Source organism: Sus scrofa, chromosome 18, assembly GCF_054392235.1.
Source record: "Sus scrofa isolate SSC_HxYL_T2T_F1_AM1 chromosome 18, Sscrofa_HxYL_maternal_Yorkshire_Landrace_v2.0, whole genome shotgun sequence".
Classification (NCBI taxonomy): domain Eukaryota; kingdom Metazoa; phylum Chordata; class Mammalia; order Artiodactyla; family Suidae; genus Sus; species Sus scrofa.
Genome location: NC_139400.1, coordinates 42533022 through 42560733, shown reverse-complemented (window position 1 = coordinate 42560733; position 27712 = coordinate 42533022). Strand labels below are relative to the sequence as shown.

The 27712-nt window shown below is 39.2% G+C and overlaps 1 protein-coding gene across 16 annotated transcripts in view; it reads right to left on the bottom strand.

Annotated features, from left to right (window-relative positions):
- DOCK4 (dedicator of cytokinesis 4) overlaps nt 1-27712 on the bottom strand; it is a 457247-nt gene that overhangs the window by 216379 nt on the left and 213156 nt on the right. For all 16 annotated transcript variants that reach the window (XR_014834200.1, XM_021079277.2, XM_021079279.2 and 13 more), the window contains exons 8-9: nt 25123-25274; nt 26-107 (exon numbers count right to left, since the gene is read on the bottom strand). Coding sequence is in view for 15 of the 16 variants with exons in the window: in XM_021079277.2 (XP_020934936.2) it covers nt 26-107; nt 25123-25274 (234 nt within the window). In the remaining variant the exon portion in view is untranslated. The remainder of the gene's footprint in view (nt 1-25; nt 108-25122; nt 25275-27712) is intronic.

The window sequence follows — 27712 nt, the reverse complement described above, 5'->3', positions numbered from 1 at the left end:
CCTGGAGAAAACAAGATCCACTTACCACAAAGAGAGAGCAATGTCGTTCTGGTTTATCTGGGGCTTTGGGAAGCCCGTTTCTATTTAGCCTCAAGAAAAATCTCTCACTACAAGAGAAAAAAAGTGTAATATTTTGAAAATTACTTAATAGTTGGACTCATCACTTTTCTAGCTGCTCTTCATCCTAAGCGCTAAGCTCAAAACTTATTAGGTCCCTCCTATGTGGGAAAAGAATCTGAAAAAGAATAGATATGTGTCCATGTGTAACTGAATCACTTTGCTGTACAGCAGAAATTAACACAACATTGTAAATCAACTACTTCTCAAAAATTTTTTAAAAATAATAAAATAAAATAAAATGCAAAAAAATCCTTCTTAGGTCTTTCATTTGACAACAAAACTGCAGATGTAAACTAGGAGAGCACTCGGGACAGTAAGTATCTGCTTCAATTCTGACAAAATTAGCAAAGAAGTAAGTGCAAAAGCAGAAAACTTAAGTATACGTGCAAACAAAAAATTAACTTTCAAAGAATAGCTTTCCATATCAGTGATATCGCTGCCATTATTTTTAAAAGTGGAAACAAATACACTAAAAAACATGTTTTGTGTATTTATGCCTAAGATGATTTTTTTTCATGTTTTACGTCATAGTATTTAATTAACATCATAGGAGGATACCATTCTGAGTGGTAACCATCCATTTAGAAGGCTTAGTATTTCATGATCTTATAAACCTGTAACAAGAAGAGACACCAAGAAATGAAACTTGAATTTTCTTTGGTCCACAAACAGAAGACTTGTCACACTGCCCAGAGAACTTTCATTTGAAGATACAGTGACACCCAGATTTAATGCAAACACAAATAATGCTATTGATGAGAGTCACTAATTCAAGTCAATAAATATTTGAGGACACCATTTAGATTCAAGGTAATGTGTTACACTAATTATGTTTTAAAAAATGAGCATCAACCCCTCCCCTCAATTAATCTACCAGCTACCCTGAGCTTTGGGTGCCCATGACAGAATCAAAGGTGACGGCCTCAGGCAGAGAACACACAACCAACATCCAAAGAACGTGAAATGAGGACATCGGGTGGCCTTGGTCAGTGTAGCTTCAGCCTAGGGAATAAGCAGGGAAAAGGAGGCTGAGAACCTTCCAAGTTTCCATGCTTATTCGTCACTTTGTTCCTGCCATAAATAATGGCGCTGTCATCCAAAATCTCCCTTCTCTCCTACAGGGGGAAAAATGAGAACCATAATCAGATCTCTGAGGAAGCATATGGATTTGAATTTATAGCTGTCTTGGAATGTTTTTATTCTCTTTTGCCATCTAAATCTAGATAGATATAGTTAACAGATCCAACCACCTGGCTTATCTTGTCCTTTTCTTTTCCGGACCTCTCGCAGGAGAAAGGGCAACCAAATATACATTTCTATGGGGTCACTTCCGTACCTATTACCTAGGTCTTACTCCCACAAAGCAGGGGCTGATGAGATCTGAAGGAAGAGAATATCAACTGCTGTAAAAATTCTCAAATGAAAAATATAAAGTTCCCAAATGACAGAATTCTGAAGGAGAGGCTGGGTATGACAGGCCACGTGAGGATGCAGAGTGCCATTTACTGTAATTGAAGGATGAGGACTGCAAGCTGTCTTCAAAGTGGAAGAACACTCACTGTGATTTCAAATTTAAGATGTGCTCAAAGGCAATGTGCAAAAATCCACCTTGGGATAAATGAATTACGCTTTTAAATAATCATATTACAGAGTAATACTATTTTTTTTTGAGAGTTCACTATTTCTTTTTTTTTTTTTTCTGCTAAGGACTTCATGTGGATTAACTCCTTTTATCCTACCATGCCCTTAGGAAGTTGGTATTATTATTATACCCATTTTACAGCTGGGAAAACTGAGAAATAGTAAATGGTTTTGCCTGAGGGACACACAGAGCCGGGGTGTGGCTGAGTAGGAATTCTATGCCACATATACTTTAAAACCCTGGTACTTCATGTGAATGTTCCAAATTAAATTCTTTTTCTGCCTCATAGAATAACAAATATTGAGACAATACTGAGACAAGGGAGAAGTCATTCATCTGCCTGAGAGAACTACTGACTCAGTCAAGCCTGGTCCCAGGAGGTCAGGTAACTCTGCCCACACCCTTCCTGGGCTAAGAGGAATGGAAGAAGTGGGAAGCTTGACTTAGCAGCTTTTGAAGAAAAATGACCTTGGACGTAAACTGTTTACCTAAACTAATGCAAACCTCCAGAAAGATTTCAGTATTTGGTTCTAGATAGTCAAACACCAGAACTTTAAGACCAGGATTTGGTTTTGCTTCTTGGTTGTCAGTCACCAACAAAAATAAAATGTTCATTGATTATATTCTGGCTCTCAACACAAGCAGTGTGAGCATCTTCCTCTCTCCAGATTATGGATGGCATGCTCTTCCTTTATATTTCGAGGTGCACTTATTCCCATGAAAACATGGCAAACAAATTTCACTTTATCTTCTGACAGGTCAGTGAAAATGATAAATAACAATGATATCAATACACAAAAGTCAACAAGGCATTCTAGATACTGAGACCTTGACTCTAGTACTGATATAAAAAATTTTTCCATATTCACATATTTCATCAATATTCTGGAAAATAAAATTTCCTAAAGTATTCCACTTCAGAGATTCCTTTTGCTCTGCCACTATTTTAATTTCACTAGTCTAGACAGTATCCTGGTTATGCAAGTCTTATATTATATCACATCCTGTTTCAGAAAAAAATACCAATACATACTAAGTCCTATCCTTTAGCTTAAGCATGCCTGAAGGGGGAGATGAAAATATACAGAAGATGGGTACTACAGAAAAATAAGTCATATGCAACTTTTTTTAAAGACTTCTTTTAAAAGGAAAACAAACCTTTTGTGCCCAATTTAATAAAATCTTTTTTTATTCATTTGGTGACAAGTTGTTGGTATACAAATTTAATCAATTTCTCTTAGCTTTGGTGATCCAGCAACCACTTAAGCAGCAAATGGTTTCAGAGGAGGAAAAAAAAGAACTATTGCAACATGTTTCTGAATCTTTGGATTACAAATAAACATCTACCTACATGCTCACAGACCTTTGGTGAATGCCAAAATGTTGCCTTCCAGACCAGTTGAAAAAAACAACAAATCAATAGACATTTCACTATGACACATCTTCTAAAGTTCTCTTGTAAACTTCTATGACCACACACAAAGGTATTTTCAACTCTCTATTGTAAGCCAAAGAGCAGTGACTTAAAAACAGAAGTAATTTTTGTGAATTTTAAGAATGTTCTGTTCAGTTGCATATAAATCAATGAAGTTAGAACACACCCTCACACCACGTACAAAAATAAATTCAAAATGGCTTAAAGACTTAAATATGAGACAAGATACCATAAAACTCCTAGAAGAGAATATGGGCAAAACATTCTCTGACATAAATCATATCAATGTTTTCTTAGGTCAGTCTCCCAAGGTAGGAGAAATAAAAGCAAAATAAACAAATGAAATTCAATCAAACTTATAAGCTTTTGCCTAGCAAAGGAAACCATAAACAAAATGAGAAGACAGCCTATGGAACGGGAGAAAAGATACAAAAACAATGCAACTGACAAGGGATTAATTTCCAAAATATACAAAGAGCTCCTACAACTCAATAACAGAAAAACAAATGACCCAATCAAAAAATGGGCAGAAGACTTAAATGGACATTTCTCTGAAGAAGACATACAGATGGCCAACAGGTATATAATAAGACACTCAATATTGCTAATTATTAGAGAAGTACAAGTCAAAATTACAATGAGGTATCACCTCATACCTGTCAGAACAGCCATCATTAACAAGTCAACAAATAACAAACACTGGAGAGGGTGTGAAGAAAAGGAAACCCTCCTACATTATTAGTTGGAATGTAAATTGCTACCACCACCAAAACTAAAAATAGAACTACTATTTGATCCAGCAGTCCTACTCCTAGGCATATATCTGAGAAAAGCATAATTCAAAAAGATACATGCACCCCAGTGTTCACTGTGGCACTCTTTACAACAGTCAAGACATGGAAGCGACCCAAACACCCGTCAACAGATGAATGGATAAAGAAGATGCAATATATATACACAATGGAATACCACTCAGCTGTAAAAAAAAAAAAAAAAAAAAAAAAGAGAGAGAGAGAGAGAGATAATGCCATTTACAGCAACATGGATGGACCTAGAAATTATCATACTGAGTGAAGTAAGAAAGAGAAAGACAAATATTATGATACTACTTATATGTGGAATCTAAAATATGATACAAATGAACTCATTTATGAAACAGAAACAGACTCGTGGACAAAGAAAACAAACTTACAGTTACTAAAGGGAAAGGGGGAAGGAATAAATTAGGAGTTTGGGATTAGAAGATACAACTACCCATATACATAAAACAGATAAACAAGGTCCTACCGTATAACATAGGACAGTATAGTCAATATCCTGTAATGAGCCATATATATTATTGAATCACTTTGCTTATGCCAGAAATTAACACAAGTTGTAAATCAACTATACTTCAATTTAAAAAATTACCCTTGGTTTTTTTTTTTTTTTTTTTTTTTTTTTATTTTCCCACTGTACAGCAAGGGGGTCAGGTTATCCTTACCTGTACACATTACAATAACATTTTTCCCCCACCCTTTCTTCTGTTGCAACATGAGTATCTAGACATAGTTCTCAATGCTATTCAGCAGGATCTCCTTGTAAATCTATTCTAAGTTGTGTCTGATAAGCCCAAGCTCCCGATCCCTCCCACTCCCTCCTCCTCCAAAAAAAAAAAAAAAAAAAAAATTACCCTTGGGAGTTCCCATCATGGCTCAGCAGAAACGAATCTGACTGGCATCCATGAGGATGCAGGTTGGATCCCTGGCCTTGCTCAGTGGGTTATGGATCTAGCTCTGCCATGAACTGTGATGTAGGTCACAGACGGGACTCAGATCCCATGTTGCTATGGCTATAGGCTGGCAACTACAGCTCTGATTCACCCCTAGCCTGGGAACCTCCATATGTCATGGGTGCGGCCCTAAAAAGACAAAAGACAAAAAAATATATATATATATTCTTTGCACACCCTGTAAAAAAATAAAAAATGTCTATCGTAAGATGTGCATACTTCTAGGACATCATGTACACTTTTTTCCTCATTATAAGAGGTTTATTTCTACTACATTGTAAATAGAGTACCAGCCCATGACCATTAACCTTCGCATCCTCAGTTGCTAGCCAATGATTTGGTACTTCCTTAGTGTTTAAAGACTGAACAAATACAGCATCTTAGGAAAATATACAATAATACAATAAAATACAAATTTGGGGGGAATTGACTTTTCCTCTCTCCTCCATATCTCCTTTACTTTACAGTAGGGAAATGTATGAAAGTCTCCAGAGACCTTTCGGTCAATGGTGTCCCACCATCAGATATGAGAGTCACCTAATTAACTTCCTGGTCCCTCCAGATTGTATATCTAACACTGTCCCCCATGCACATTCTATGTCTTTCTTATATTAAACATATAGTAATAGAAAAATCTAGTGACATATATGGTTTCAAATGAGATTATTACCTTTTTCATGACCAAAGAATGAATAAGCAAATAGAACACTTTTAGAAACACTGAGAAATGAGAATTGATATTATTACCAGCAGAGAAATCATCTGACTTCCCCTTATATTGCTGTGTCCTCCCAGAGGAAATTTCACTGCCAGAGAAATTTAGTATCCACCTGAATTCCATGTGTGAGCCATTACAAATCATTCTATTATAAATTGACAACAGCAGATTCTTTCTTTGAAAATAAAAAAATAAAGAATCACAATTACTTATTATTTATAGCCTGCCTTCTTCTAACATGGATTTGAGAAAAACACAATAATAAAATAGGCGTGCATAAGCATCCCCAGAGGGCCCCTGGGGAAAACCAGTACAAGTCAAAATATACCCTGTGCTGGGCACTGTGATAAAAGCTTTACATAGATTTTCTCATTTAATTTTCACAACCACCCTATAAGAGCCCCATCCCCAACCCCATTTTGCACATGAGAAAGCTGAGACTTGACGATATTAGGTAAGATGGCCAAAGTTGTATGATTAGGCAAGGATGGAGCCAGGAAGTTAATTTCGAGGGTCTTAAGCCAAAATTTCAGCGCTTAACCACAATCCAGTGCTGTCTTTAAGAGAACAGAATACCTCAAAATGTCTGTGAACCAAGGGTTTTTATTATGAATATTTTTAATAAACAAACAAACAAAAATGCATGAAGCTGTAAATGGTAACAAAGCTACAAACATAACTCTGTTTAGAGAGTTTATGTCTGTGAACCTGCTCAGCAGGACTGGTGACCTTATGATGTACTCAAAACAACCTCTGATAATAAAAGGTGCACTTCAACAGCACTTTTTTTTTTTTTTTTTTTTTTTTTTTTGCTTTTTTTTAGGGCTGCACCTGCAACATACGGAAGTTCCCAGGCTAGGGGTAGAATCGGAGCCACAGCAGCCAGCCTACAGCACAGCAACACGGGATCCAAGCTGCATCTGCAATCTACACCACAGCTCATGGCAATGCTGGCTCCCCAACCCAGTGAGTGAGGCAAGGGATGGAACCTGTGTCCTCATGGATATTAGTCAGATTCGTTTCCACTGCACCACCATGGGAACTCCTCAACAGCAAGTTTGATAGAAAAGTTCTAACCATGGGAGTTCCCATCTTGGCACAGTGGTTAACGAATCCGACTAGGAACCATGAGGTTGCGGGTTCGGTCCCTGCCCTTGCTCAGTGGGTTAACGACCCGGCGTTGCCGTGAGCTGTGGTGTAGGTTGCAGACACGGCTTGGATCCCACGTTGCTGTGGCTCTGTTGTAGGCCAGTGGCTACAGCTCCGATTAGACCCCTAGCCTGGGAACCTCCATATGCCGCAAGAAGCGGCCCAAAGAAATAGCAAAAAGACAAAAAAAAAAAAAAAAAAAGAAATGAAAAGTTCTAACCAGTGATGCAAATAAAGTGGGAGGCACAGCAGGGGTCTGAAGACCCTAAAGGCTTCTCTTCCCCTTCTCAGCAGGATAGGGTGCTCCTATCGCCCCCCACTCCCCATCGTAACACTCAGAAGCAGCTGTTGATCTCTAGCAAAGTCCCTACCCTGGGCAGATGTGGGAGGGTCCTCCCAGCCTTCTGAGTGACCACATCAAGTGGCTCTCCCATACGGTATTCCTAGACAATCATCTGCCTTCCAAGAGCAACGTCGCTAAAGTTAGGAAGGACCAATGCCAAGGACATGTTTGTATTTCTCTACATGGACTCATGTTTACCAACTCTACAGCCTCCTCTCATAAGAAGCAAAACTGCCTTCTCAGTATACATGAAAGTGACACCATGTGTACTTTATCCATAAATACATGCGGGTAGTATTTTGGGTGGAAGTCTGATTAATCTGCAAAAAGAAATTACAAAGAATACTTCCAAAATTATTTTGAACAGTTAAGTCCTTGAAATAAATTTATGTTCTCCCAAAGTGACCGTAACAGAAGAGAGAAAACACTTAGATGGCTGTGTTGTGGTAAACTAATCAGAAAATGAACTGTCCAGTTCTTTCACACTCACACCTTATAAAACAGCTGTACCCCCAAATACTCCATGTGGCATCTGTGAAAAAGCCAAGCCCCTTGTCTTCACTGGGGCTATGCTGTGTGTGAGGACAATTACTATCTCTCCCACACTGGGGAGCAGGACAGGGAGATGCACCAGGAGCTAAGGAGCAAATGGCAGGAGGAAGATGCTGGGGGAGAAGAGTGAGAAGAGGTAGGACAAGGGTTCAGATGTGCAGACTCTAGGGCCTGCGGCCAAAAGGGTGAATACATGGTGATCTCGAAGCTTCTATGTCCCTGCTCCTCCTGTATTTTCTCAAATGCTTTCCTTTTTTTCCAAGATTTTTATTTTTTCTATTATACCTGATTTACAATGTTCTGTCAATTTCTGCTGTACAGCAAAGTGACCCAGTCTTACATTCTTTTTCTCACATTATCCTCCATCATGTTCCATCATGAGTGACTAGATGTAGTTCCCTGTGCTATACAGCAGGATCAAATGTTTTCTGAATGACTAACAGTGAAACAGTTTGTGCCAGGAACTGTTCACTGTGTTCTTCCCTAGAATCAGTGGCAAAGAAGAATTCAAAATGGGAAGGCTCAAGGAGAATTCTAAAGTGTCAGAGTAACGTCCCCTAGGGCTGGTGCTACTGCAGACCAGGCAAGATAAAAATACTCTGGGGAAGTGGGTGGAAGATATGCTGGCTGCCCTGTGGTGCCTGCTGGACCAAGAGTTTTGGTGCTCACCATGGCACAGACGAAGGAATTCTCACCCAAGATATCTCCTAGAGGTGGGTATGCACGGCATTCTCCTAGGGAGCTGTATAAAGCCCAGGCCCTAGCCTGGATATCCTGACTTTCTAATTTTTTTTTTTTTTCTTTATAGGGCTGCACCCATGGCAGATGGAAGTTCCCAGGCTAGGGGTCAAATCAGAGCTGTAGCCGCCAGCCTAACCCACAGTCACAGCAACATGGGATCCAAGCCACGTCTGAGACCTATACCACAGCTCACAGCAACGCCGGATCGCCAACCCACTGAGCGAGACCAGGGATCGAACCCACATCCTCATGGATACTAGTCGGATTAGTTTCTGCTGTGCCATGACAGGAACTCCTGACTTTCTAATTTTAAGACTAAAGCAACATGAGAGTCATGAGCTCTTCTGATTAAAGGGAAATCAAACAAGAATCCTTGACACCAGGGGTTCTGATACAGTTTACCTAAAGAACAGACAGACTTTGACTTTTCTTTTTTGATATTAATTGCCCAAGCCCAGATTCACTTTACAAATATTTGAGTTTGAAGGTCTAAGTGACCAACTAATGTGATGGCTTTGTTAGGACAGTAAGGGATTTCGCCTTAGTTGGATGATAAAATGGGAGATAATTTTTTAAACTACAGTCCGTTGCCAATGTTGAACATTAAGTTGATTCTTTCTTACTATTTACGATGACCTAAAACCACTTCAAGCAGAGCCCATTCTGCAACCTACACCACAGCTCATGGCAACATCAGATCCTTAACCCACTGAACGAGACCAGGGATAGAAACCACATCCTCACAGATACTAGACGGGCTGGTTACCACTGAGCCATAATGGGAACTCCCCATTGTGGGAATGGGAATGAATTTTTTAGAGAATGAAGCTAACTGAATCAGAACGCTTTATGGGAAGGTAAAGGTGAAAGAAAAAGGAGTACAATGATTTTTAAATAAGGGATGTACATGATATTTGATTGGATTAAGAAGATGTGGTATATATAAACAATGGAATACTACTCGGCCAGAAAAAGGACAAAATAATGTGATTTACAGCAATATGGATGGAACTAGAGACTCTCACCCTGAGTGCAGTCAGTCAGAAAGAGAAAGACAAATACCACACGACATCACTTATATCTGGAATCTAATATACAGCACAAATGAACCTTTCCACAGAAAAGAAAATTATGGACTTGGAGAATAGACTCGTGGTTGCCTAGGGGGAGGAAGACGGAGTGGGATGGATGGGGTGCTTGGGGTTAATAGATGCAGAGTATTGTTTTTAGAATAGATTAACAATGAGATCCTGCTGTGTAGCACTGGTAACTCTGTCCAGTCACTTATGATGAAGCACGATAATGTGAGAAAAAAGAACGTATATATGTATGTGAAACTGGGTCACCATGCTGTACAGCAGAAAATTGACAGAACACTGTAAACCAGCTATAATGGGGAAAAAATCATTATATGTATAAAAAAATAAGGGATGTACAGATCACTTGCTGACTGATGATGAATTAAAAGATTTGGATCAACTGTTCACCTGAGAAAAAGAATAATGAGTACAAAGAGTATAGTAAAGACTCTAAGTTCTAAAGGCTTGAGATTCTAAAAGTCCCTTGTTGAATTCAAGTAAAATCCTTAGAAACAGCTAAACTGTTTAACTGAGCTGCTCAGGAAAATAGTTGCTTGGGTCTATCTCTAGAGAACTCATTAAGAATTTCACTAGAAAACAAGTTTCTTACAGAAGTAACTACAAGTAGGTAATGACAGAATCTGGTCAAAGGAATCAGGGACTGTGAAATAAGAATGTTTATGGGCAGAATATCTTCTGCCTATTCTTCTTGGAATTTTCATAATTTGATTATGGTAAATACTAAATCTTTGACATTTCATGAGGTAGGAATTGCTCTGATTTATATGTGGTAATGATTCTGACCTTTCTAACGATGCCTCTGTGTTAGGAAAGTATCTATAATAAAGAATCTTGAAAGTAAAGCAAACCTGAGCTCTTTATAATTACTCTGGGTTGAAGCATGGAGTTCTTTTCAAAGGCAAAGAAACCTTAATGAAAATGGAATAAATAGTAAAAATCCAAGTGATTCGAGCCCTGCAAGAACAGAGTGTCTTTCCTACATTTATTGTCTCAAAAAATGTTTTGTTTTAACCCCAAGGAGCTTGGGGTTAATAGATGCAAACTACTGCTTTTGGAATGGATAAGCAATGAGATCCTGCTGTGTAGCACTGGGAACTATGTCTAGTCACTTATGATGGAGCATGATAATGTGAGAAAAAGGAATGTATACATGCATGTGTAACTGGGTCACCATGCTGTACAGTAGGAAAAAAAAAATGTATTGGGGAAATAACAATAAAAAAAGAAAGAAAATTTAGAAACATTCTGTTTTTAAAATGAAATAAGCGAAAATCAAATATCCCTTCCAACAGCTTACTGACACATAGATTCTTCATGTTCATTATAACTTTAAAAGATGAAAACTTATGGTTACCATAGGGAAAAGGGTGAGGGGTAAATTAGGAGTATGGGATTAACAAATACACACCACTATACATAAAATAAACAACAAGGATTTACTGTATAGCACAGGAACCACGTGCAATATCTTGTAATAACCTATAATGGAAAATAAACTGAAAAATGATAGATATGTATTTGAATATATACGTATATAGATGAATAACTGAATCACCTTGCTGTACAGTTGAAACTAACACAAACTGTGAATCAGGAGTTCCCGTCGTGGCTCAGTGGTTAATGAATCCGACTAGGAAACATGAGATTGTGGGTTCGGTCCCTGGCCTTGCTCAGTAGGTTAATGGTTCGGCGTTGCCATGAGCTGTGGTGTAGGTTGCAGAGGCGGCTCAGATCCCACATTGCTGTGGCTCTGGAGTAGGCCGGCAGGTACAGCTCCAATTGGACCCCTAGGCTGGGAACCTCCATATGCCACGGGAAGTGGCCCTAGAAAAGGCAAAAAGACAAAAACAAGATATAACCTCATTGTAAGCTGAGGAAGGCCTGTGTAGCAGCTTCTTTTAAGTAATTCCGTGTAGAGATCTATGACTGGAATTTAAACAGAGGCTGCGTCTTTTTATTTCCATTGTGATTCACAAACTGTGAATCAACTACACTGCGATTAAAAAATAAAAATTATCTGAATCATTAAGTATTATTTATTAACTAGATGATACATGCAATTGTACTTTCTAAAGGTCAAAAGCTTTTTTTTTCCCCCTAACAAGGGAGCTACAAAGCCTCTACACTGATATGTAAAGGTTCGTGTGTATGAGGACAGGTACACTGTTTTCTATAGCGGTCTATACCTTTCCTAAGTTTGGAAATGCACTTTAGGCTCTGAAAAATTTAGGCAGCATCACTTTAGACACCACAAGTATTTTTGGTGAAATAAAAACATCGTATTCGTTACCATACAAAGAGATGGTATTGTAGAAACTTTAGCCTTTAGATATATTTCTTGCCTTAAAACTTAACAGTATTTTGAACATCAAGAGAATATAAGTTCTAGGAAGGTAAGACCCTTTTACTTTTTATTCACTGACCTGTCCCCATGCCCAGATCAGTGCCTGGCCCAGGGATGGGGAGTATAACGGTTTGCTGAAAGAATGAAGACCAGTGATTTAACAGCAATCGTGTGAAATCCAAAATGCACAATGGAAATAAAAAGACGCAGCCTCTGTTTAAATTCCAGTCATAGATCTCTACACAGAATTACTTAAAAGAAGCTGCTACACAGGCCTTTCTCAGCTTACAATGAGGTTATATCTTGAGGAGCCCTCCATCAGCTGAAAACATCACAGCTTAGCCTAGCCTGCCTTAAACGTGCTCAGAACATTTACATTAGCCTGTGGTTGAGCAAATCACATAACTCAGAGCCTATTTTATAACAAAGTGTTAAATTATCTCCTGTAATTGGTTGAATACTGTGCTGAAAGTGAAAACAGAACAGTGGTGTGGGTACCAAATGGTTTTAAGTGTTACGCGTTGTCCACTCCTGTGATCACGGGGCCAACCGAGAGCTGCAACCACTCAGCTTGAGGAATGTTTTGGCTTGCCCAGGAAAAGAGCAAAATGCAAAATTCAAAGCACAGTATCCACTGAATGTATACTATTTTCACAACACTGTAAAGTCAAAAAATCATAAAGTGAAACCGCTGTAAGTCAGGGACGGTCTACGCACCTGTTCATCAGCCACTTTCCCTCCTTTTTTATTTATTTATTTTAAAGCCAGATAGGTTTTGCAAATGATGCTTCCCTAGAGATATGTCTGAGAGTACAGTTCTGATTAACATGGGGAAACATGAAACAAATCCATCCACATTTCTGATGCACTCAACCTTGAGTTCTCTCTCTTATTAATAAGTGCATCCCACCGGAGCGGAAAGGAGACAGCAAAAATTAAGACAATAATGACATGATCTTTTAATACGCTGCCTCAACAACAGCGAAAGTCTTGTAAACTGCCTTTAACTGCATCAGTGCCCCGCCTGTGTAGGGCCCTCTGCAAGCTGCTGGGAACATAAAGATAACAAAAGGGTAAAGCCTTATCTTCAGAAAAGGAACCAAGGAGGACCGTATCATGAATAACTCCTTTGTCGATGTTGCATCACCTCACAACACAAATGGCAGTGAATAGCAAAGAAGTCCTTGCAAGGCGGGTTGCTATGTGTGAGCATAATTTAATTGGTAGGGAATTCAGGAAAACGAAATTAATCTGAAGTCCCTATAAACAGAGACACTGGGCAGAGGAGAAAAGACAGGGTCAACCAGATACCTGGGGAAGAACACCAATCAAGTCAACTTTTAAAACACAGGAATAGGGATGGAAAGCCCTTCTGATCTCATTCTAAAACTCTGCACTGTTTAAGTACAAGAAGACAAGTTGGCTGCCTAAGTGCTTGGAGCTAAAGGGGATGAGAAAGCTAGCTCTGAATCCATTTATGAGTTTTCGGTTTTGTGCCACTTTGAAGTTCCATCCACTTTTTATTATAATATTGGAGTGATTTATGAATGCAGAGATAATTGGAATTGTGTGGCTCTTAAAATGCTACAGAGAAAAAAACAGGAGATCACTTCTATGCTGGGTATTCTCAGCACGAATCAAATTACGTGTTTGCTCCTTTTGTTTTAATTTAGATCCTTTTCCCAGTCCACTTGTTAGAATCTCTCCTATTAACACCACCACATCTCTAAAGCAATTGTTTTGTTGTCTGTGACAGAAAGGGGAGCAAACCACAAAATCTGATGCACTCTGAAGTGACAACAATCTCACTTTTTGTGCACCTGCTGAAAGAATCAAATGATGGGAAAAAAAGGAGAGTGAAAAGCACTCATGCCTTAAAACATGAGGCCTGAGGGAAGGTCACTGTGGGTCAGTGATGTACAGACACCCACAGAGCAATCTGTGCCAGCGTGTCTAGACACAGCAGGAAGTGCTCTGGGCCATATGGAATGGTTGATATTGCCACATTCCAAGGAAGATCTCTGAGAGCCTTCTTCTTCTATATCTGTTCTCAAATAGAGTCGTGTTCCCTGCACGCATGGCCAGTCCAACTTTCCCCTCTCTATTATTGCTTGCCTTTGGAGAGGATACAATTTTGACTTAATTTTAACACCTAAAAATATAAAAAGAGATCTATGCCAACGATCTTTCTATGTTCAAAACAACAAATGCTTCTAATTTATGTAAATACGGAGATGCTGAACTTGTGTGATCACACGATAATAAGCTGTAAATGAGGTATGAAATGAGAAATTCTGGTGCTGTGCTCAGAGCATTTAAAAAATCATATGTGCTCTCTTAACGGTGTTATGGACTGGAATATATATGCAAGACTATTACCGTCTTTTCCAAGAGTGGACTAAATAATGATTCTCTCCAACAGCCCCCTTCTGTAAGGTCTTGAAAAAAATTCCCTGGTAACTCAGTCTTTTCCAAAGAAGCCCGAGGTCTTTAATTTCCTCTTAAAAATGAAAGGCTACGAGATCATGTCAGCCTCTAAAGAGACCAATTGGAAGCTATGGTTGTGATTTCTTTAATTTTCCTCCTCATTATGCTAGAGGCTTCGTCTTCTTGGCTATTTTCCAAAGGCGAGGTGTTAGGTGCCACCTCTACCACCTGACTCCTCTTTCCTGAGCACACCTGAGCACACACTTGGATGCCAGGATTCAGCACCACTTGGGGCGCTCCCTGCACTTAGAAATTTTGGTACTCGTCCCTGACTCACTTCCCATCACATTTTTGACCCAAGGCTGCTGACCTTGTTCCTGGAACTCACCTTCAGCCCTGAACTCCCTCTCCTTCTCTCTTTTGTCCTCCAACAGCAGCTCATTTTGTTTCTCCACTTTCCTTAAAAAAGACCAAGGCTACAAACCCAGCCCCTCTTTTCCGTTTCAACATGTTACATCCGTTTCACCACCCTCTCTCCCTCCCATGATAGGAGGAGAAGTGACCTTCCTCTTTCTCAAAATAGATTTCTGCACATGTGTCCGAGATCCCTTCTGCCACGTGCTGCAAGAGGCACTTTTTGGTGTCCAGCAGGGTCTCCTGCTGCTGGAACACAACTGTCACTGCTGCGCCCTGTGTGAATGAGTGAGAAATGAACAAAGGAGTGGTTCGAGGTAACATGCCATGTATGTAACTCTAGAATTTCCTTGCCTTCGGCATGATGAACCTTTATTTTTTGTTGTTAAAATAATTTTTTTGTTTTTTTGTTTTTCGTCTTTTTGCCTTTTCTAGGGCCGCTCCTGCAGCATATGGAGGTTCCCAGGCTAGGGGTCCAATCGGAGCTGTAGCCACCGGCCTATGCCAGGGCCTCAGCAACCCTGGGATCCGAGCCGCGTCTGCGACCTACACCACAGCTCACAGCAACGCCGGATCGTTAACCCACTGAGCAAGGCCACGGATCAAACCCGTAACTTCATGGTTCCTAGTCGGATTCGTTAACCGCTGCGCCACGACGGGAACTCCTAAAATAATTTTTTAATTTTAGTTGATTTACAATACTGTGTTAATTTCTGCTGTGCAACAAAGTGATTCAGCTATAAATAGATAAACATTCTTTTCATCGTCTTTTCCACTGTGGTTTATCACAGGATATTGACTATATAGTTCCCTGCGCTGTATGCAGTAGGACCTTGTTGTTTAGGACAAACCTCTATTAATTCAGTTTCTGGGAAGCTGGTCCTTTATACAGACACAGGATTTTGGTTAAGCATACAAGGTATTCCTTTTCACAGAATATTAATCTTCCAAAAGTTGCCTGTTTCTGGAGTTCCTGTTGTGGCTCAGCAGAAACGAATCTGACTAGCATCCATGAGGACCTGGCCTCATGCAGTGGATTAAAGTATCCGGTATTGCCATGAGCTGTGGTGTAGGTCGTAGACACGGCTCGAATATGGTGTTGCGACAGCTGTGGTATAGGCTGGCAGCTGCAGCTCCAGTTTGATCCCTAGACTGGGAAACTCCATATGGCGTGGATGTGGTCCTAAAAAAGACAAAAAAAAAAGTTGCCTATGTTTTAAAATACATGTCAAAACTTATGCTTTAAAGACAATATTATTATAATGTGTGTTATAATAATACCGAATATCCTAGACCTTCAGAAAACATTAAGTTCTTCCAAATACATTATCAAAAATATCATTGTCAGTTCATATAAAATCATGAATATTATTTGAGGCAGAATGGAATCTAAGCCATGCATGGGGCTAGTAACTAGTTCAGATTAATAAACTAGTCTTCTTTTAAGAAATTGGAGGGGAAAAAAGCCTGCCCTTATTTCTTTATTCTCCCATGCATAAAACATTACTGATTTTGAATCAGATAATTCATTAACCATACACACTATATGCTAAAATTTGAACCAGGAACTCATACACCTATCACAGGGAATTCACAACCATTCAATTCGGTTAGCATGTGCCATTGATCCCTTTGTTTTTTGTTTTATTTTATGTTGAAGTATTTTAAAGCAAATCCTATCCCTGAGGCCATTCCACCTGTTTACCAGCAAGTCCCTCTAAATCTTACGTAACACATACCTAACAAATTAATAATAATTTCCTAGAATAATGATTTCTTTAAGAATTTAAGACCAAACACCCCATATCATTTCTAGTTATGCCAAAATACATTTCCTGTTTTTTTTTTTCAAATCATCATCATTATAGCTGATAATTACTGACCACTGTCAAGCATTAGACTAAGGTGTATATGCATTATCTCATGTAATCCTCAAATAATCCCATGAACAAAGTACTACTATTATCCTCATTTAGCAGATAAATTACAGACAAAAGAGAAATGAATTAACTTGCCCAGGCTGATGTAGCTAATGAATGGCAAAGGCAGTCCCTTGGACCCCAGTGCCTGGCCACTTACATACTTACAAAGTGGCACCTGTAAGAGACACATCAAGGTATGTGCCTTGAGGATGGAGAAAAATTTGGATATATTTCCTAGTCTAGAATGAAATATTTGCTAAAAAATCAGTACTTCACCAATAATATTCACTACTTTCTATTAATGACAGATGTGGGATATACTGAAAAGAAGGTAATTTTAGGCGGTATAAAATTAAAAATGAAACATTTAATGAAAATGGAGAATTTAACTGTGTGATGGTGGAAAAAATACATAACTTCAGGAAAGTATGTGCATAGTGCACCAGCAAGAATGTCAACTTTATCTAAATTTAATTACCATGAAAAGACTTTTGTATTTAATCACCAGGGATGATGAGGCCAGGGATCAAACCCACATCCTGATGGAGACCACGCCAGGTTCTTAACCCACTGAGCCGCAATAGGAGCTCCTCCATTGCAGATTGACATATATCGATACAAGAAAGATAAAGAAACATGCATCCATAACTGCACAACCGATAAAAAGCATAAACACTGTGACTATTTCTATCACCAAAGAGTGCAACATCCAATTTTCAATGCAAGCTGAAAGAAACATTTGTAGTACATGATGCTTAACCACAGGCAGATCTCATTTTATTGTGCTTCACTTTATTGCACTTCATAGATCCTGCATTTTTTACAAATTGAAGGTCTGTGGCAACCCTGTGTCGGGTAAGTCTATCCGCACCACTTTCCCAACCGCATTTGCTCATCTCATGCTTCTGGGACACATTTGGGTAATTCTCTCAATATATCAAACCTTTTTATTGTTATTATATTTGTCATGGTGGCCTGTGCCCAGTGATCTTTAATGTAACTATTGTAATTTTATTGGGGCATCTCGAACCGTGCCTGTATAAGATGGGTGTTCTGACTGCTTATTCCCCATCTCTCTCCCTCTCCTAGCGCCTCCCTGTTCTCTGAGACACAACACTGAAATTAGGCCAATGAAAGGAAGACCAGCATGTGTATCACTTTAAATCAAAAGCGAGACATGATTTAGTTTAGTGAGGAAGGCACGTGGAAAGCTGCTAGAGGTTGAAAGCTGGGCTTCTCGTACCAAACAATTAGCCAAGTCGTAAATGCAAAGGAAAAGAAGAAAATTAAAAGTGCTGCTCCAGTGACCACATGAATGATAAGAGCTCAACAGCCTTATTGCTGACAGTGGTCTGGATAGAAGGTCACACCAGTCACAACATTCTCTTAAGCCAAAGCCAGATCCAAAGCAAGGTCCTAGCTCTTCAGATCTGTGAAGGCTGAGACAGGTGAGGAAGCTGCAGAAGACTTGTTTGAAGCCGGCGGGAGATTGGCTCATAGGGTCAAGGAAAGAAACCGTTTCCGCTAACATTAAAGTGCAAGGTAAAGCTGCTAGTGCTAATGCAGAAGCTGCAGCAAGCTGTCCAGAAGATCTGGTTAAGATAATCCATAAATATGACTAAACTCAACAACAGATCTTCAGTGTAGATGAAGCAGCCTTATACTGGAAGAAGATGCCATATAGGATTTTCATAGCTCAAGAGGGCAAGTCAATGCCTGGCTTTAAATCTCAAAGTTCGGGGCTAACACACTTGGTGACTTTAAGTTGAAGCCAATGCTCAGTTACTATTCTGAAAATTCTAGGACCTTTAAGAATAATGCTAAATCTAACTGTGCCTGTGCTCTACATAGGGAGCAATAAAGCCTAGATGACAGCACATCTGTTTACTACATGGTTTCCTAAATATTTCAAGGCCATTGTTGAGAACCACTGCCCTGGGAAAAAAGATTCCTTTAAAAATATCACTGCTCACTGACAATGCACTGGGTCACTCAAGCACTCTGATGGAGATGTATCACCAGATTAATGTTGTCATCATGCCTTTTAACACAACATCCTTTCTTCAGCCCATGGATCACAGAGTCATTTTGACTTTCAGGTCTTATTACTTAAGACATACATCTCGTAAGCTGCCACAGATAGTGATTCCTCAGGCGGCTCTGGGCAAAGTCAATTGAAAATCTTCTGGAAAGGATTCATCATTCTAGATGCTGTGAAGAACATCTGCGATTCATGGGAAGAGGACCAAATAACATTAACAGAAGTTTGGAAGAAGTTGAGTCCAACCCGCATGGATGACTTTGAGAAGTTCAAAACTTCAGCAGAGGACGTAATTGCAGACATGGTGGGAAGAGCAAGAGAACTAGAATTAGAAGTGGAGCCTGAATTGCTGTAATCTCACGATAAAACTTGAAAGGATGAGCAGTGAAAGTGGTTTCTTGAGATGAAATCTACTCCTGGTGACAATGCTGTGGAGATGGTTGAAATGACAACAAATGATCTAGAATATTATATAAATTTAGTGGATTAGGCAAGGTTTCCAAAGGATTGACTCCAGTTCTGAAAGAACTTCTACTGGAGTAAAATGCTCTCAAATGGCACTGCATGTTACAGAGAAATCATTCAGCAAAAAAAAAAAAAAAAAAAAAAGTCAACAAAGGCAGCAAACTTCATTGCTGTCTTAGTTTAATCAATTGTCACAACTACAACAGCCTTCAGCAACTAATACCTTGATCAGTCAGCAGCCACCAACATTGAAGGAAGACACTCCACCAGCAAAAAACAGATAAAAGTTCAGGAGTTCCCGTCGTGGCGCAGTGGTTGACGAGTCCGACTAGGAACCATGAGGTTTTGGGTTCGATCCCTGCCCTTGCTCAGTGGGTTAACGATCTGGCGTTGCCGTGAGCTGTGGTGTAGGTTGCAGATGCGGCTTGGATCCTGCGTTGCTGTGGCTCTGGCGTAGGCTGGTGGCTACAGCTCCGATTGGACCCCTAGCCTGGGAACCTCCATATGCCGTGTGAGCGGCCCAAAAAATGGCAAAGAGACAAAAAAAAAAAAAACAACCAAAAAACAAAAAAAACAGATGAAGGTTCAGACGATGGATGGTATTTTTAGCAATAAAAATTTTTTATTAAAATATGCATATTGTTTTTAATACCATTTTATTGCACACTTAATAGACTATAATATAGTATAAGCATAACTTTTATAGGTATTGGGAAACCAAAAAAATTAGGTGACTTGAGTCTGTAACATCAGCAAGGTAACCGAGGTTCGATTTCTTTATGTGCCCCTCCCCCATATTCCCAATTCTATACCCAGTTTATACACATCCACACTCGGCCCTTTCTCCCTTTTTCTTGGCCCATGGCTGATCTTCTCACCTACAATATCAAGCCTGTTTGCTAATTCCTCCTAAGGGACTTTGATCCAGCAATGACTTCCCCTTTCCTCTGAGTAGAGCCTCTCCCACATTCCTGGATCCTTCCTGTCAATTTCACAAGCTCAAGTCTCCTCCATTCCAGTTTCTTAAAACAAACAAAAAAACCCCACCTCTCAACGGACCCCTTCCTTCACACTGGTGAGTAAAAAATCGGTTGAGGGGAAAAACGAGAATACTATAAATACTGAAGTTTGTTGAGAATGGGTATAGAAAAGTGATTTAGAGTCCTGATGCCTGATCAGACTGCATTTTAAAATACAGCTCCATTACATGCCAGCTGTGTGACATTGGGCAAGTTATTAATCTCTCTGTGTTTCAGTTTTCCCACCTATAACAAATGGGCATATAGTCAGCTTTTCATATCTGTAGGTTCTGCATCCACAGATTCAAATAAAAAATGTTTGCAAAAAAAAAAAAAAATTCCATAAAGTTCCAAAAAGCAAAACTGGAATTTGCAACATGCCAGCAACTATTTACACTGCATTTATAGTGTGTTAGGTATTGTAAGTAATCTAGAGATGATGAAAAGTATATGGGGGGATGTGCAGAGGTGATAGGCAAAAGATACACCCTTTTATATAAGAGACTTGAGTATCCATGGATTTTGATATGAGGAGGGTCCCAGAACCAATCCCCAACAGATACTGAGGGAAGCAACATAAATAGTACCCATCTCATAGGGTTGTTTCAAGGGAAAATAAGGTAATATTTTTTAAAGAGCTTAAGAACATTGTCGGGCATATGGTAAGCACTATGTAAGTATTAGTTAAATGAACTGGATAGAACTGAATTAAAATAAAATTCAGATGCTACCTAGGGAAACGATGCCCTGACTTTTCTAGCTACACTCTTACAGACTAGGGAAATAAATTTTCAACTAGGCAGATGCTCTCTAAAAACATTTTATTCATACAGAACTTAATTTGACAAATTTTTTTAACTAATATATTATCTTTAATGGTGAGAAATCAATGCTACATGCCAAAGACTGCAAAACTCACTCAAATAAATGTAAGTACATTATTTTTGCTAATAGTTGAGTCCAATGTAGCTGTACCTGCCAGGGGCTCTGTCTAGGCAGGTGCTGTTACACAGGAAAACTGGAAAAGAAGTATGTTAGCAAGAAGCTGTCAGAATATGCCTGAATCTTTCCAGTACAGTAAGAGATGTCTGCAACATGCATCAGAGGCTTAATATCCTAGGTCACCTTCAGGCTGAAACTGTTCTGAGACAAAATTAATGGGCTTTCTAAGTATCACCCAGTGTTAACGACACACTGTTTTAAGTTTTTGTCAAAAAACATACCCTTCCTGGTGCTGAGAAAATGCCATGTGTTTCATTGTTCCACCAAGTGAACTGAAAGGGGATAATTGTCATGCGCTGCTCCTTTCTCATTTGACATCTCCAAGTACTGAGGCTTGGCTTTTTGATTGATGGCACATAGGAAGAGTCAAAGCTATTTTGCTATTCTTAAAGTATCCTGAGAAGGACTCAATTTGGAAAACCCATTTCTACGGCATAGAATATCTGAGGCCCTATATTAGTTGCAGTGTTGTCGTTATCAATAATTTATAACAACTTATTATTAGGGCTATCCATCTTTGAAGCTCTCACTCTGGTCAATAAAATTCTGCTTAGGGATGGAAATAGGCAGACCCATACTGAAGCCCTGGTGGAGGAATGTGGCTGAGACCATGGGGTGGGGTCTAGAGGGCAGGCTACTGAGCTAGACTGCTGCCCTGCCACTCTGCTCCGCCTCTCGCTTCTCGCCAGTTTGGTAAGCTTGGGCACGTTCCCTAACTGTTCTGTATCTTGCTTCCTCACTTCGACAATCAGTGCTGATAATATATTGAGAGAAGTTAGAGCAAAGTCTGGCAGATGGTTAGTGCTCAACAAAATGCTGGCTGTTTCCTTCTTAGAGGACAGAAATTAAATGAAAAAGTCCTAACCAGTTATTTGCCTTGTGAGAGGGGTAAACATCTGCCCTTCCTCATCAAACCTCTAGTGGCTTTGTCTGCCTTGGCCCCTCCACCTGTACTCAGACAAGGTAAAATAGCCTGTGATTAATGGTCAGATGACCCCGAGATTGTATTTTATTTGTTGTGAATTACAACACGAAAGATCCCCTTTAACAACAAATGCATTCCCTGAACTCTACCATCTTTTGTCTACTACATTTCATCGTTTGGATTGGACTTTGAATTCTGAAAAAGAAAAAAAAAAAATCCAATGCGACAGTGTCTTCAACAAATAAATTAACATGGAATTTAAGAGAGAGATGGAAGCGGGAAGGATAACTAAAAAGTGGCTTGCAAAATTTATCAACCATGCAATGGATGTGATTTCTTTGGATCTTGTAAATTACAAATTCCTTACTTGGAATCTGTAAAACAATACCCATCAATCGATAGTAGAAATCTGAATACTGACTAGAAATGGTTATTTGATGATGTTAAGAGAATATTTATTTTGGGGGTGGTAATTTCTTTAGAGCTCCTTTTTTGAGAGCTAGGTACATCTTGAAATATTTACATATGAAAATTCGATCTCAAGGATTTGCCTCCAAATAAGCAGGGGAAAAGAGGAAGACTGGAAAGGGACGTGGTTAAAGCAAGAGCAGCCCAGAGTGGATCACTGCTGTCATTGGTGGTGGGTCCATGAGGCTTCATGATACTCTTCTACTTTTTTATATGTCTGATATTTTCTAAAATAAGTTTAAAAAAGAAATATGAATTGATTTCTAAAGACACATCTCACACTGCATTCATTGTGGGGCATAAAGAGAAACACAACTATGCCCCAAAGATCTTATCTTCCATTTATAACACCTTTTTCTGAGGAGAGGCAAAGACTTTACATCCATTAACTATGCCCAGAGCAGTGAAGGAAGCAAGACTTGTCATTGGTTTCAAGCTTGATTTCGCCAGACCGCATTCTGTGCGGGTGTGTGTGTCACAGAGGGATACGGAGACAGGTGGGAGAGGGAAGAGGAGGGGAAAGGGAGAGAGAGGAGGGGGTAAAAATGAGAGGGGAAAGGGGGGAGACAGGTACAAGCCAGGTCACGTCACAGCAGGAAAAAGGCCCAGCTCCTGGCCACCACCTAAGGACCACACAAACAATATTTTGGGGATTCTGCATCCAGGTCATCTTCCTACTTTCATCAAGTAAATAGGGATAATAGAAAGGGAACTCTGTTGATCAAAACCTAAAAGAACATTTTAGAAAATATGAAAATGTTTATCACAAGACAAAACTGAAAGACAAACTGATGTTAATCCTACATGGATGCAATTTCAACATCAGTGGCAAAGGGGTATGAATATTCATCAAAAACGTTAGCTGAATAGGAAGTAGCAAAAGAGTGACCTGGTTTCTCCCTTTCATGTTCCATATTCTTTGTTAAATATTTTAGAGACCATACATTACACAGACTATGTTATGAAGATTTTGGTTAGGAATTCCTGTCTCATGGCTCAGTGGAACCAAACCTCATTAGTAACCATGCGGATGCGGGTTCTATCCCTGGCCTCGCTCAGTGGGTTAAGGATCCGGCATTGCCATGAGCTGTGGTGTAGGTCACAGATGCAGCTCAGATCCTGCGTTGCTGTGGCTATGGTGCAGGCTGGCAGCTGCAATTCCGATTCAGCCTCTAGCCTGGAAATTTTCATATGCTGCACCTGCACCCTTAAAAACAAACAAACAAACAAACAAACAAAACACTAAACTACCTGGAAACCAAGCTAACACACAATTCAATATGTAAGCAGCTATTCTCTGTAAGTAATCTTTCACATTTCTAAAGCCAGTTTCTAAGCTGTAATTTAGATCCTTTATTCATACCTTTATCTTTCCTTTTTAGCAGTGCTGATTTGGGAAGAGGAAAAGGTTTTTTAACTCACTGATTCATTTCCTCCAACAAGTGTATAAAGTAGAGTCTGAAACTGTATTACCATCGTTATTTCCACACCTCATCAATCTGTCCTTGCTGCACAAAAATACCACTTTTAAATTCCATGGACACAGTCCACTGTCAAGAAATAGAAAGTACACTTTCTAGTAGGTAATGAATAACATATAAGTTAATTCACCAAATGTTTTATGGTTATAAATACATTAAAATAAACTTTACACATATTTCCTCAAAAAAGACTTTTTTTTTTAACCAGAAAAGAAATATTCTAGGATTATTTGGTGCTGATAAAACAGTACATGTGGCTCATTGTTGCTGAAAATTGCCAACATTTATTTCAGTAAGTATTATCTTTTAAAGTGTGGTACAGTTGGGTATATAACCTGTGGTCTTTCTAAATTCAAATTTCAAATTTTAAATGTGAAAGACAGTATGTACTGCGTTCAACTTTAAAATTAAAAAAGATTTCAAACCTAAAAGAATCTCACAGAAGGTTGAGACTTTGGGATAACAACCAAAATTCCACTTTAAGTTTTTCCTAAATATCAAAAACTTGCCATTAAAGATTACAACAGTTAGGACTGAGAAGACAAAAATACATGTGAAAACTGTTTTATCATTTTTCAGCTCTGAAACTCTAATGATAAAGTTTCCAAGTATTTAGCTGTCTCTCAGTATCATTTGCTGCACACAGGATAAGAATAATGTAACTGTTTCCTGCAAATCTGAAAAGATAGAATATATTGACCTTGATAACAAACTTCAGATTTTAGAGATACTATGTCTTCCTTGCATTATCAATACAAAATAACAGACCTGATATTGATACCATACTTTCATTTAATAATAATTACTAGGGTTCTACAGCCCTTTTGAGTTCTTCAAAAAACTTCTGCATGCATAATCTTATCTAACTTCCAGGGAAACCTCCAGAGGTGAGGCACCTGGGAAATTCACAGAATTCTAGAAATGAGAAAACTGAGGCTGAAAGAGGACAAGTATACAAGGTCACATATCCTAAAGCTTGCCAGTTGCAAATATTCACCATTTCAACATGAAGCAATACAAACAGTACCTCCACGTGCAGTTACCTGATCGGTCGATTCTCTTTACTATCAAAGAGTGAAAAGATGACTTCGAGCTCCTCTCCCAGGTTAGAACACATGAGGCTCTTCATCTGCACAAAGAGGTGGTGACTGCTGGCCTGCACTGGGGTATCTTTCTTCCGGTGTCGATGCTCCATCTGTATGACACCCCCAAACAAACATCATCAGCATGGTCCAAGAAGATAATGGAACCCCACAAGCTCGTCAGTGATGACAAGATTATGATATCCAGGATGTTTGGGGGGGTTTTTTTGCTGTGGATTTGGTATCTAGCTGGATGCTAAATTCCAAATTTTCTTCCAACTTCTAAAATAAGAAACTGTGAAGTTTGCGGGCCTTCAAGGAACCCAGCTTCAAGAAGATTTGCTTTTTAATCAGTCACGTTAAAATGATACCAACTCACGGAGTAGATTCAGGCAATATGAAGCTCAAAAGATTCTATTGATCTCTTATTACCACCCAGGGTGACAACAAATTATTCGCCCTCTTAAAAAAAAAAAAAAAAAACAGACTAAATTATATCTGATGGTCATTTCATTAATGGCTGCTGAAGAATGTGGCTATGACTTCACATTTTTCATACTTAAGCTTTTTTTTTAAGTATACTAGATTGCAGAATTGTGGTAATTTTCTGAGGCAGGCAGTGGCAAATGATATTCAATCACTAGAACAAGAAAGTGTTTCTAACTTGTAGTTGAGTTATAGAGAGACCGACTTAAGAATGCCTCAAGGTATCTAAAGATACAAACAGCATCTGTGTCCATTTCTCATGTCTGTCCTTAATTATAGCCAGACTAAGCTGCACTTGAGAGGCAGGACCTGAATTAAGAGTCCTCCCAAGATGGAAAAGGCAAGAATCACCTAGGGTTCCAGGGGTGAAAAGAACATGGGAATGGTCTTATATTCGACATGTATTTGTTAAGCATCTATTATGTGCCAAGCACCGAGAATGCAATGATGGATTAAAAACAGAAATAGCCTATGCCTTCATGCAGCTTATCAACCAGAGGGAGGTGACATCAATAAAACTGTCACAAATACAAATGGAAAGCTGCAACTGGGATGAATGGAGGGAAGGAACCAGATTATCATGAAAGTCTATAAAAGGGGATTTGACTTGTGTCTGGACAGTTGGGGAAGACTTCCTGACAAAGTGACACTTTGGCTGAGAGTGAAAGACTGAGCAGGGATTATCAACCATCTAGCACAGCGCTTCTCAAACCACCTGCAGTGAAGGACCACCTTGCTCTCCCCCCTAACTTACCACAGACTTGTATTTTCATAAAATACAATGAAAAATGTCATGGCAATGTCAACCTGTTACAAAGCTTTCTAAACATTTACTTGCCATTTCTGTACTTGGACCAGTTAGAAACAGTTCATGGTCCAGCTAGTTCTTGGACCACCCTTTGAGCAGAACTGCCTCAGGGTAAGAGCACAGGGAAAAAATACAGAAAAGCTGTGTATTAACAGAACAGGTGCTAAGAGTATAGAGGATTATTGCTTTCATAGCACAGACTACTAATGAGGCCACCTCTTTGGATCACTTAACAGTTGAAAAAAAAAAGGTTCAGGGATTACCTCCAAAGAAGGCATATTCTTTGCTTGAGATTAAGGTACAAAGCCCCTTTTCTACATTAGCCATCTTTTTATGTTTCTAAGTACAGTGTAGTAACTACTAGCTAACTAATAATATTTTAGGGCAAAAAAAAAAAATGTCATTTACATTTACCATTATACATGCCACAGCATAAAATCACCAGAAGTTTTTCATGCTTTTATCTTTTGATTTGAACTACTTGAAAAGTAAACAGCTAAAAAATGCAATTAACCAAATGCATCATAATCACTGTATACTCCACAGGCGCACTGAACATACCTCTGTAAATGTGAAGAGTAAGGACGTTTTCTTTTTTCTTTTTATGTATTTATTTCTTTTAGGCCTGCACCTCTGGCACATGGAGGTTCCCAGGCTAGGGGTTGAATCAGAGCTACAGCTGCCAGCTTACACCACAGCTACAGCAACGCAGGATCCGAGCTGCATCTGTGACCTACACCATAGCTCACGGCAATGCTGGATCCTTAACCCACTGAGCAAAGCCGGGGATCGAACCCTCAACCTCATGGCTACTAGTCAGATTCATTTCCACTGCACCACAGCGGGAACTCCAGGACATGTTCTTTTATAGTTGGACCTCAGCATTGTGGTCTACGTTGGCCATAATTACTAGAAAAGGCCTCTTGCGGAGAGATACTCTAACTAGGAAAAAAAAGCACACTTCTCTTTTTTTCTGTGAAGGTTGCTCTATTTTATGTTTTCAAAATCCTAACAGGGCAAAGGAAGCATCATACATTCATAACACTACATCCTTTTAACTCACAAAGCAGCTTTTCATTTTCTGAGATTGCTACCTTATTTACTGATTTACGTAAAAGTTCAGAGTAACAAAGCACAAACTGCAATGAGGAAATGAACAACTAGTAAAGGCTAGAGCTGGAAAAACAGATATTAAAAAACAAAAACAAAAACAAAAACCAACCTAGGACAAGAACAGACCTCAAGGAGACATCTGGT